Source organism: Leptosomus discolor, chromosome 18, assembly GCF_034619465.1.
Source record: "Leptosomus discolor isolate bLepDis1 chromosome 18, bLepDis1.hap2, whole genome shotgun sequence".
Classification (NCBI taxonomy): domain Eukaryota; kingdom Metazoa; phylum Chordata; class Aves; order Leptosomiformes; family Leptosomidae; genus Leptosomus; species Leptosomus discolor.
In genome coordinates, this window is record NC_141408.1 from 15,816,200 (window position 1) to 15,825,624 (window position 9,425).

Consider the following 9,425-nt stretch of genomic DNA (forward strand, 5'->3'; position numbering starts at 1 on the left):
TTATGTGTTTTAACACTACCCAGTTGGTGTTCTGACTCATCAGCCTTCTCCCTGTCCACTGGAGCACAATGACTGAACATCTTGCTTGAACAACAGGGATTGTACCTTAATCTATGGCAGGGTACTGCCTCAGACGAGTGTCATGGAACAGTACCCCAGAAGGATAAGAAAAGTCTTTTGCACCAACAGCGCTGTTCAAATGTGTACAGCCCAAAGCACTGGATACTTTTAGACCCAAGGTATCAGGCCATAAACCATTATCAATTACAGCTGATGCTAACCAAAGGTTTCTAGAGGCTGTGGCTGCGCTATCAGCAGTTGATAGTATTTCAATGTTTAGCTAGACTGAAGGCCAAAAAGTTAAAAGACATGTCCTGTGCTTGTTCTTCGCTCATTGGGTTTTTTCTTCTGATTTAGGTTAGGCTATAGTTTAGACCCAAGAGCTTGTTTGACCCTGACAGCTTGAGTACAGAGGCAAAGAAAGGATTGTTGGTTTTGAATGTGAAGAAGCAAACTTTCATCCATTTCCTTGGAAGGCTATTCTGTTGGGAATGGTAAGAAATCCATCCACAGCTTTCTTCAACTAGGTTTGGCTCAACACCCAGAAGAGAAGTGAAAAACTCTTCTCAATGCAAGACGACAGCGAAGCCGAGCAGAGCTCTTGGGCTTATCTACCTGATGTCTGTCTGAGGCATGTCTTCCATTGGTTAGATGACAGGGACAGAGCTCGGGCTGCCTTGGTCTGTAAAAAATGGAGTTGGGCCATGTACTCAGGATCCCTGTGGAGAAGCAGAACCATCACATTCTACAGCCAACCATCAAGGGCACGCACATTGGCGTCTGAACGTGCACTGTGTTATGTCAAGAAATTTGCCAAGTATTTGGAGCACCTCGAGATCAAGTTATCAAAACCTTACAATACTGCCTTTACCCAAAAATTTCAAGTGACTATGAGAGGTCTTCTTTCACACCTGGGTAAGCATAACAGTCGCCTAGTATCTCTGTGCATCAAGTACCTGGAATTAGACCGCTTTTTCTGGAAAAACGTGGTCAGGGCTCAGTTTATCAAGAACTTAGCTACCTTTCTGAAAAGAATGAGCAAACGGCTTGATTATCTAAACTTAAAAGGAGCAAGAGTAACCTTAGAAGAAGGCTGTGAGCTTCTGAATTCTCTGAGCTGCTTGACAAATGAAAGCTTTATATCTAAAATTAATATTGAGGATTTCTTCAGTCTCCGCCTTCCTGTCTACAGTAGCACCTTGTTCCACCAAACTATGTCCAAGTTCCACAGCCTGATCATCCTGACTTTCAATTATAACTGCATCTCTGATGAACTGCTGGACATCCTGCGGGAGCACAGTGCTCATTCCCTGTGCACCTTGAATATCAAATGTCATATCCATGACCCTCATGGGCAAGTTGTCTGGGGAATGTCGTGGGCAAACTTGGCCAAGAAAGCCCCAAAACTGAATGTGAACTTCTTCTTTGAAAGAGTTGTGAAGCACGATCACCTAGCCAGGATCCTGCTCATGGAGATCCCAGTCAGGAGCATCAGTCTACGGAGCTGCTATTTCAGTGACCCAGACTGGACAATGAAACCTACCCTCACCAACCTTCTCCCAGCCTACTGGCATGTTCTGCAGGTAAAGGAAACAATAGTGACATCTTGCAGCAGTATCACAAAGCTAAGCAAAATAATCATATAGGCCTTCTGCATAACAGCAGTCATCAATAGGAATTCCTGACTGCTTCAGTTTTATGTTCAGAGGGTAATTTTTGTGTAAAAGTGAGCCATTCCAGTGTTCCAGCTATAGTCTAGTTCAGGTAATTATCCTTCTCCAGTAACAATCCCCATGATGCTAGTCTTTGCTGCCAGACTGATGTCAGGTTGCCCTCATAAAAAACTAAACCAGCCAAAATATTGGTGGTTGTAATGTCAGCTGTGAGAAAAAAAGAACCTTTCAGGCAGGAAACCATCATTTTTTTAAGAAACATTTAGGCTTACTCTGGTTACACACCTTCATGTTTAGTAACTGATAACTTTCGTGTCCTTTCAGATTTTTCTAACCACACCCTTCTGCAGGTAAATCTGGATCTGAAGAAGATAGTCTATACACCTTGTTTGCTTACAGAGCTGTAGCATGCACTGATGGTTTTGCTCCATTTTGGCAATGCACAAATGTCTTACAGCACATGTAAATTAACTGGTGCCCATGCCAAAACACTTTGGTATCAAAGATGTGCAACAGCTGACCCATGTAAATGAGCATCAGGTCTTTGAATGCTTGAGGGAAGCACACAGCCTTAGACCTAACGGTTGCTGACGGCTGTCTTTGAGTTCTGTTGCATTGCAGAGTTTCTAAACACCAGAGCTCTGTAAAGCTTTCTAGAAATGGTCTCTAGATCTACTCTTCTATCTGAGATATTTTGCAATATGTCAAAAAGGATTATGGCATGAGCTGTGGGTGTAGCATCTTTTAATGGTAATAGAAGTTGTCTGTCTCTTAGCATGGTTTGTAGTCCCCCCATCTTAACGGGAGAGTGGAGATTACTGTTGCATATACTGTTGTCATAATGCAAAACTGATTCTCTGCTAATATCAAGGTAGAAAATTCATCTGCTGACAGTCACTTCTGTTGGTAAAACTGGGAAACTCTTGTTTATTGAATTCTAGTTACTGTGTTCACAAGCTCTGTTCAGTAGTACTAACAGCGTTCATTCTTTTTCAAGAAATTAACACTTGAATTAAACAATGACCATGAGCTGCTGGACGATGAGCTGCTACAGCTCATCTTATCATGCAAGAGGTTGTTATTTCTGAAAGTCTGGGCATTTCTAAGCGTCACCTTTATGGACAGGCTGCTACAAAACCGTGCAGAAAGGAAATGCATTTTGACTACCATAAAGGTAAGACTTTGTGCTTCAAAATTCCCATTCCCTTCCTCTCTCCAATACCCAGAGAAAAGGTGAGGTCCCCATGCCCATAGAAAGGGCACTTACAGAAATGTATGTTACACATAACTTCCCTATGTTATATTTTAGCATTATGAGCCTGAGAAGCACTCCCAGAAAAGGGGCTTTTCAACCTACTTAGACATGTACAGAATACTACAGAAGTTTAATAACAAGCCCAAACAATTCCACAAGTCATTCCTAGGCTGGGGTTTCCTCTGTCACCTCTAGTTCAAGCTAAGGATTCTCAGACACTTCTCAGGCCCAGTGCTTAGGTCTATGCGTAAATTGAGGTAGGTGGGTTGAATCCTACTAAACTGCAAAAAGAAAAAACACATCTCACTTTAGGGATGCTGTATTCAACTGGGGCCAGACCACAACTGTAGCCGATGTAAACCATGCTGTCATGCTGCTTTGCTTGCTAGATTCTGAATTCAGTAGATCCTCCCAGATCTGTGCAGATCCCAGGGATGCATCAGTTTGGGGAGGTAAAAGGAACCTTACTCTTCCCAAAAATTCTTTGCTGGGAGATTATGTTTTCAGTCATTTTGGAGTGAAAACAGAGTAAAACATCTAGATTTTACTAAAAACCAAGGAATTTGGCTTCTCTAGATTCCTCATTAGTCACAGAGACTTCTTGTCATGAGCTTTAAGGGGCTGAGCCTGCTCCATGTATCAGAGAGACAGGACTGTCATTCATGCCTACAGGTCAGGATTTACACAGCTCGGCAAGATAGCAGTGAGGAGGATCAGCTGCTGTGCAATATTTACAGGAAGTTCAAATACCTGATTGACTCGGAGCTTACTTATTTTGTCATCACCTACCCAATGGTATAAACCACAGGGAGAGAGAACACCACCCACTGACATCTGCAAGCAATGAATGGATCCTTTGGAGGGCATTAGTAAGGGATTTGAATCTCGACAGCAGCATCTCTGAAGGGGAGATACCATTACAGCAAGAGAGAGGCAAGGGACAATTTTACACTCCATGCATTAAAATGTTGGGCTTGGGAATCATCCTCCTGTGTCTCCAGCATCATTTATTCTTGTCCTTGCTTTGTTTTTCCTCACCAGAACCAAAAGAAGCAGTGAGCCCTTTTCCACCCTTACAGGCATCTCTAGTAAAAAAATAAGGCTTTCCTCTTTTCTCAGCACTTCTTATTGTAGAGCTTCCAACACCTTACCAAGGAATCCCGTCTTGTTTCCATTTTACAAATGGGGAAACCAAGATGTGGGGTGAAGAAGTGACTGATTAGCCCAAAGTCAGCCTTGGCTTGATCTTGACTCGGATGTAGTCAGATGCATTATGCAGTGTATCACCAGTCCCTACCTCCTGTTAAGTTTGATACACACCCTGGTGCCTACTTCTTAACAGCAGATGTTAAGAACAAAACATACTGTGGCTAGCCCCGAGAGTCACCCCTCCCACCTGCCCAGCTTTCCAACAAGTGACTTATGAGGACACTCCTGCTCTAGCTTCCTCAGCTTCTAGACTTTTCAATGCCAAAAGATATCACTGGCTGCATATGAGATAAGTAACATGGAAGAAGGGCCATTTCTTCTAATTCTGGAATTTTATTGCCAAGTAGGAGATTTCATCAGGCATTCTAGAGCATATATAGCTGTGAAACAGATAGCTCTAAGTACTAGGTCTGTTTTAATTACCTTGCACCACTAGAACCAGGACAGCATTGAGCCAAACCAATAAATCTGGAGGTTTGTCAATAAAATTTCAGCAGGAGCTGACTCTTGGAGCACACAAAAATCTCCAAGTATGATGGCTTCAGAAGTTTTTAATGTAAACAGACTCTCTCATTTGCATGCAGAGCACTTCATCAATGTACAGTGTATTCTCTTTGACCTGGATCTCCTCCTCCAAGGAAAGCTGTCGGCGGCTCAGACCTTTCAATGCAGTCTGAGCCTGTGCCAGTGTGTCCTTTAATCTAACAGGAAAAATACAGAGACATTAGTTGAAAACACATGGGTAGGTTTTTGTTCATATGGGATAAGAATTCTGAGCAAGAAAAAAAAGACAGAAGGGTATTCACAGAGAGACAATATCCATGTGACTTCCATTAAAGTGCCCTGCCCTTAAGGCAAAAGCAATTCCCAACTTTTCAGGGAGAATAAATAGCTGGGACCCAGTGTCACTTCGACTCGTTAAATTAACCCAGTAATCTATACCACAGATTTTCCCCTCTTTCATCATTTCCACTTGCCTTTGAATATTTTTTGTAATCTCTTGAACTTCACTAATCAGGCTGTAGTGCACTGTGTCATAACACAATTCCACATTGGGGCGATGGTTTCTTGCTTCCAAGCGGGTTTGAGCCACTTTAACAGGTCCTTCTTTATCAGCGATTGCTTTCTTTAAGGCTGCAATGTTCTTCTCCTGCGAGGCAGACTCATCCATCACCTTAACAAATACAACAGAAGGAAGTGCTGCGCACTGTCTCCTTACAATGCGTGAAATAACGTTTTCTTTAATAGTTACATTAATAACAATCACAGTAACACTTGTTAAGATGTTCTTTCATCAAAGGGTATTTTACAAAGGTCAGCCACAATTATGATTCCTTCATTGGAAAGCAGGTGACACTGTTCTGAGTGAAAGTGGAGATTTACGCTCAATATTAACACTCAGTTTTCATGTATCACATTTTGAGCACATTGACCCTGATTTTGTAAGTTATTAGGCTCGTATATCACAATTATGAAAATTCTATAGGCACCCCATGTAATTAAAAAGCGCAAGGGAAATCCTGACTTTACTGATATCTACAGCAACACTTACATTGAGTGGGTGATTCCAGAAATTCACCTCTGTAGTGGTGCACACAGAGCTGAGGAAACAACATCTAAGACCACTTTGGAGGGAGGCGGGGGGGGGGGTGTGTGTGTATAATGTGTCAAGGGTTGCCAATATTGCAAAGGTAAAATTCTTGAAGCAAAGTAGCTCAAGCCACTGGATTGAGAAGACTGGTAGGTAACCCAAGCCCATTGTTTCCACTTTTTTGCTGACCGGCCCCTACCACTTACCATTGCAAGGAGTATCTCTAGCTTGTGCTTGGCATCCTTAACCTCCTTCACCCTGTTTCTAAACGTGACATTCACTTTCTCACATTGCTTGCGCATGTCATTCGCTGTCTGTGAGAGGATGCTGTCAATCAGTGCCCTCAGTGCCAAAGAATTGTTTCTCTGCTTGTCAGCCTTTTCAACATTTATGTTTGAGAAATCTATCCATTCTTCAGGGCTAACAAAACTGAAAGAGATTCAAAATAAAACATCATCAATTGGCAGCATCAGGCCCTCTGCGACTTCATAAATCTAGGATTACTCCACAAAACCAAGACAAAAGCAGTACTATTAACTGCACATCCCAGTGAGTGCCAGCTGCGCTGGGAATTCTACAGATCCAGATACCTTCTCTATTGCAAACATTTCAGAACGAAGCAGACAAAAGTAAGATGGAAACGAATTTGTTAAAGTCACAGAGCAGTTTTGTTATAGCTTTACTTTCCCTGATAAAGGACTAAGTTGTTGTGGGGGAAACTCAGATAAAACCAGTGATTTTTAGAACACCTTTCATTAATTAAGCTGTTATTACTCATGTAATTCAGCTGTTACTACTAATAGCAGGTAACAGTTCACCACCTGTAAGACAGTCACTTCTTATAGTACCTGGTTGGAGCAATAGTTGGGAAGCCAACCCGCAACTGTATCCCCAGAATTAGAGGGTCATACTTGTGCACCAGTGGCTTGCAGGCAGGTGTTTTGGAAAGTTCCTCAGAGGATTGTTTCATTGGGTGTATATATATAAAGCTGTAATTGTCATTTGCGTGTAGCAGCCAACACCATTCTGGGTGTGGTCTGAGTTATTGCAACCTGTTGTTGATGCATGCTAACTGCCAGCAGCAAGAGCTGTCAGTCCTCGCAAAGCCAACAGTGTCCTTGGGAGACTGCCTCACACACACTGCTTTCTCAGTATGCCTCCTCTTTTCAGCAGTGCCTATTTCTCCATCTAAACCATTCACACTAGCTAACCCACACAGAAAGGGGTGCATTTGACAGGTTAACAACTGAGTCAGAACCTGACTCCACATCTCATGTGCCCCAGTCCGGGATTCTCCCCACTAGGATACCCTGGGAGAGGAGAGTAAGTTAGGTTAGTAAGTCTATTCTGGGTTTAATCAATGTGTGAAATTTTTCCTTAGCTAATTGTGAGCCTCAAAAACTTTTAGTAAACTCCAGTTTACTGGGAACATGATTATTGTGGTTTATTTCACAGACATACTACACAGATACTAAAGTGATGGACAGAAGTATAAAAAAACCAATCTACAACACAGAGATGATGGACAGATATAGTCTGTTTTACACAACATTACTTTAATCTTGCTATTACTGGAACAGCTCATACTAGCTGTATAATTATCATATGTTCATTTAACTAAATAACCACTTACTTTCCTTCTCTTTTCACTGTATTATCAGCATATCTGATACCAGGAGTGTTGTTTGTCAAGCTAGCACAGTAATCGTCAATCATCAAAGCTGTGAACTTGTCCTTTAGATCCATTTCCAGGTTGTATTTTGCTGAACGGTTTAGTCTATGAGGAGAAACAACCGGACTCTAAGCCAAAGTGTAGTCACTCACAGGTGTCCCTAACATGCATACATGCATTAGGTAATACAAATGCTGTTATGGAATTCTTCATGTATGAACAGTCAGTTGCAAAGTCCCAAAATGTAGAGTATGAAGCTGCCTCCACATAAATTGATGGTACAATTCACATTGGCATTGAAGGCACAGGACTGGATCATGAGAAGACCAGGCATCACATGCAAGTACTTTTGAGTCCTGACAAACAGAACTTCTTACCATTACTGATCAAGTGCTATGAATTAGGACTGACCGCCTGTAACCATTTAGCACTGCAGGTAAGTTTGGACCTGTGCTCAGCCTGATGCTACAACATCTCAGGATTATGGCTGTCCTACTTTTCAGCTAATCAGTGTTCAGTTATGCTCTTTGCCCCTGCACCTGATTTGCTCATTGGTTTGCTCCAATGTACGTCCAAGCAAAGCAATAACCCCCTGGAGGACTTCAGCTTCCTTCACCAGTTCCTGTTCCACTTCATCATGCACCAAGTCAATCCCAGCTCGCCTCTGCCTAAACAAAGAGGAAAAGCCATCAGCAACATTGTTCAAATGCCTGCAGCTAACAGAAGATGATGAAGCCTAGCTTTCCAAACTGAAGGCTTTTTCTTGGCACACAGGTATTTTTTGCTTTATGGCCTTGTTTCCTCAGTGTTGTAACACCTAAATCAGACTGTGACTCCACTGCAAAGAGAGGCATGCCCTTAGTTTGCAGCTTTTTTAATTATTAGTTAAAGGTTTAAGGATTTTTTTTTCTCTCCCTGAATGCTTTTCTTCTTAATCATCTCACCTGTTCAGGAGACACTTTTGGGCAATTACGAGTGGTTCTTTGCAGCTCTCCAAAGATTTCTCCAGCCTGGACTTGAAAGTCAACAGTACCTCTGTCTCATGAATGATTTGTTCAAGTTTGTTATCTAATTCTTGCCTCCAGAATTTTATTTCTTCCCATCTCTGTTCTGCAGAATGAAAATTGCAAACAGGTATTAATACAATTCCATCTCATATGCCAGAGCACTGTGGGTCAGATCTTACATATGGCTAAAACCAGACTTATTCCATAGTGGAGTGCATGTAGTGCTGCAGGCTGATGTGTGGAGACAGTTTTGCAACCGTATGTCAGGAGGTTTGGTTGGAATAGCTTTCTGTGTTTTGAAGAAATAATTTGTTATAGAATAATGAATCTGCCTCAAAATAATTTCTAAAATATTTTGAATTTTTCCACAGAGAGCATGGCATTGACATATATTCCTATTCACTATCAACTAATTTTCCAAGTCCATCTTAAACATATAGCTCAAGTAACACACCTTGACACTTGCAGAACATGGGATTACCTATTCTCTTGTTGACATCACTTTGGGTTTTCTGAGTTGTCTTTTCTGTTTCATCCAGCAGGCCCCGACTCTCAGCTATCATGCGCTCTGATCTGGATTTCTGAGACTCTGTACTGGCACGCTGCATCTTGTTTGCAATGTCCCATTCTGAGGGATGAAACTTGGGTGCAGCTTGCAACAGTCTGGCCATTGTTTTTTGGAAAGTTTCTGGATATAATGCAGGTCAGTTCTTGGAATGTGAAACCTAAAAATGGGAATAGTATTGTATTTGGCTGCAGAAGCAAGAAGGGGAGAAGACAGGTCCATGAGGGTGAGAAAAATTCTTGCCCCTTTTACCTCCAAAATGACACAGGTATGAAAAGACTTCTTGTTCAAGGCTTCCCAAGAATTTTCTAAGGTGCGAGGGAGAGAGTTTGAAGTGGGAGAAGGAAGAAACAGAAGAATTTGGGAATGGAAGCTAGGAGGAGAGAGGGTAAG

At 42.0% G+C, this 9,425-nt stretch overlaps 2 protein-coding genes across 2 annotated transcripts; one reads left to right on the forward strand and one right to left on the reverse strand.

Annotated features, from left to right (window-relative positions):
- The first annotated feature begins 614 nt into the window (after positions 1 to 614).
- FBXO39 (F-box protein 39) lies at positions 615 to 3,845 on the forward strand. Its single transcript, XM_009946653.2, has 3 exons — positions 615 to 1,643; positions 2,731 to 2,907; positions 3,661 to 3,845. Exons 1-3 carry the CDS (start codon positions 630 to 632, stop codon positions 3,787 to 3,789), a joined length of 1,320 nt encoding a protein of 439 aa, XP_009944955.1. The 5' UTR covers positions 615 to 629; the 3' UTR covers positions 3,790 to 3,845.
- Positions 3,846 to 4,738: 893 nt separating this feature from the next.
- Positions 4,739 to 9,175, reverse strand: TEKT1 (tektin 1). Its single transcript, XM_009946642.2, has 7 exons — positions 8,949 to 9,175; positions 8,405 to 8,570; positions 8,000 to 8,128; positions 7,422 to 7,565; positions 5,995 to 6,217; positions 5,175 to 5,371; positions 4,739 to 4,898 (listed from the first exon to the last, which is right to left on the reverse strand). The coding sequence occupies exons 1-7, from the start codon at positions 9,136 to 9,138 to the stop codon at positions 4,739 to 4,741; spliced, it is 1,209 nt and encodes a 402-aa protein (XP_009944944.1). The 5' UTR covers positions 9,139 to 9,175.
- Positions 9,176 to 9,425: the final 250 nt, after the last annotated feature.

Bases quoted from the DNA above. Each gene is read 5' to 3' on its own strand.
- FBXO39 (XM_009946653.2), top strand. From the start codon at position 630: ATGCAAGACGACAGCGAAGCCGAGCAGAGCTCTTGGGCTTATCTACCT. The intron at 1,644-2,730 runs GTAAAGGAAACA...TTCTTTTTCAAG, and splicing joins CCTACTGGCATGTTCTGCAG to AAATTAACACTTGAATTAAA. The intron at 2,908-3,660 runs GTAAGACTTTGT...TCATGCCTACAG, and splicing joins GCATTTTGACTACCATAAAG to GTCAGGATTTACACAGCTCG.
- TEKT1 (XM_009946642.2), bottom strand. From the start codon at position 9,138: ATGGCCAGACTGTTGCAAGCTGCACCCAAGTTTCATCCCTCAGAATGG. The intron at 8,571-8,948 runs GTAATCCCATGT...TTCATTCTGCAG, and splicing joins TGATGTCAACAAGAGAATAG to AACAGAGATGGGAAGAAATA. The intron at 6,218-7,421 runs GTAAGTGGTTAT...AATCTCTTTCAG, and splicing joins ACAGTGAAAAGAGAAGGAAA to TTTTGTTAGCCCTGAAGAAT.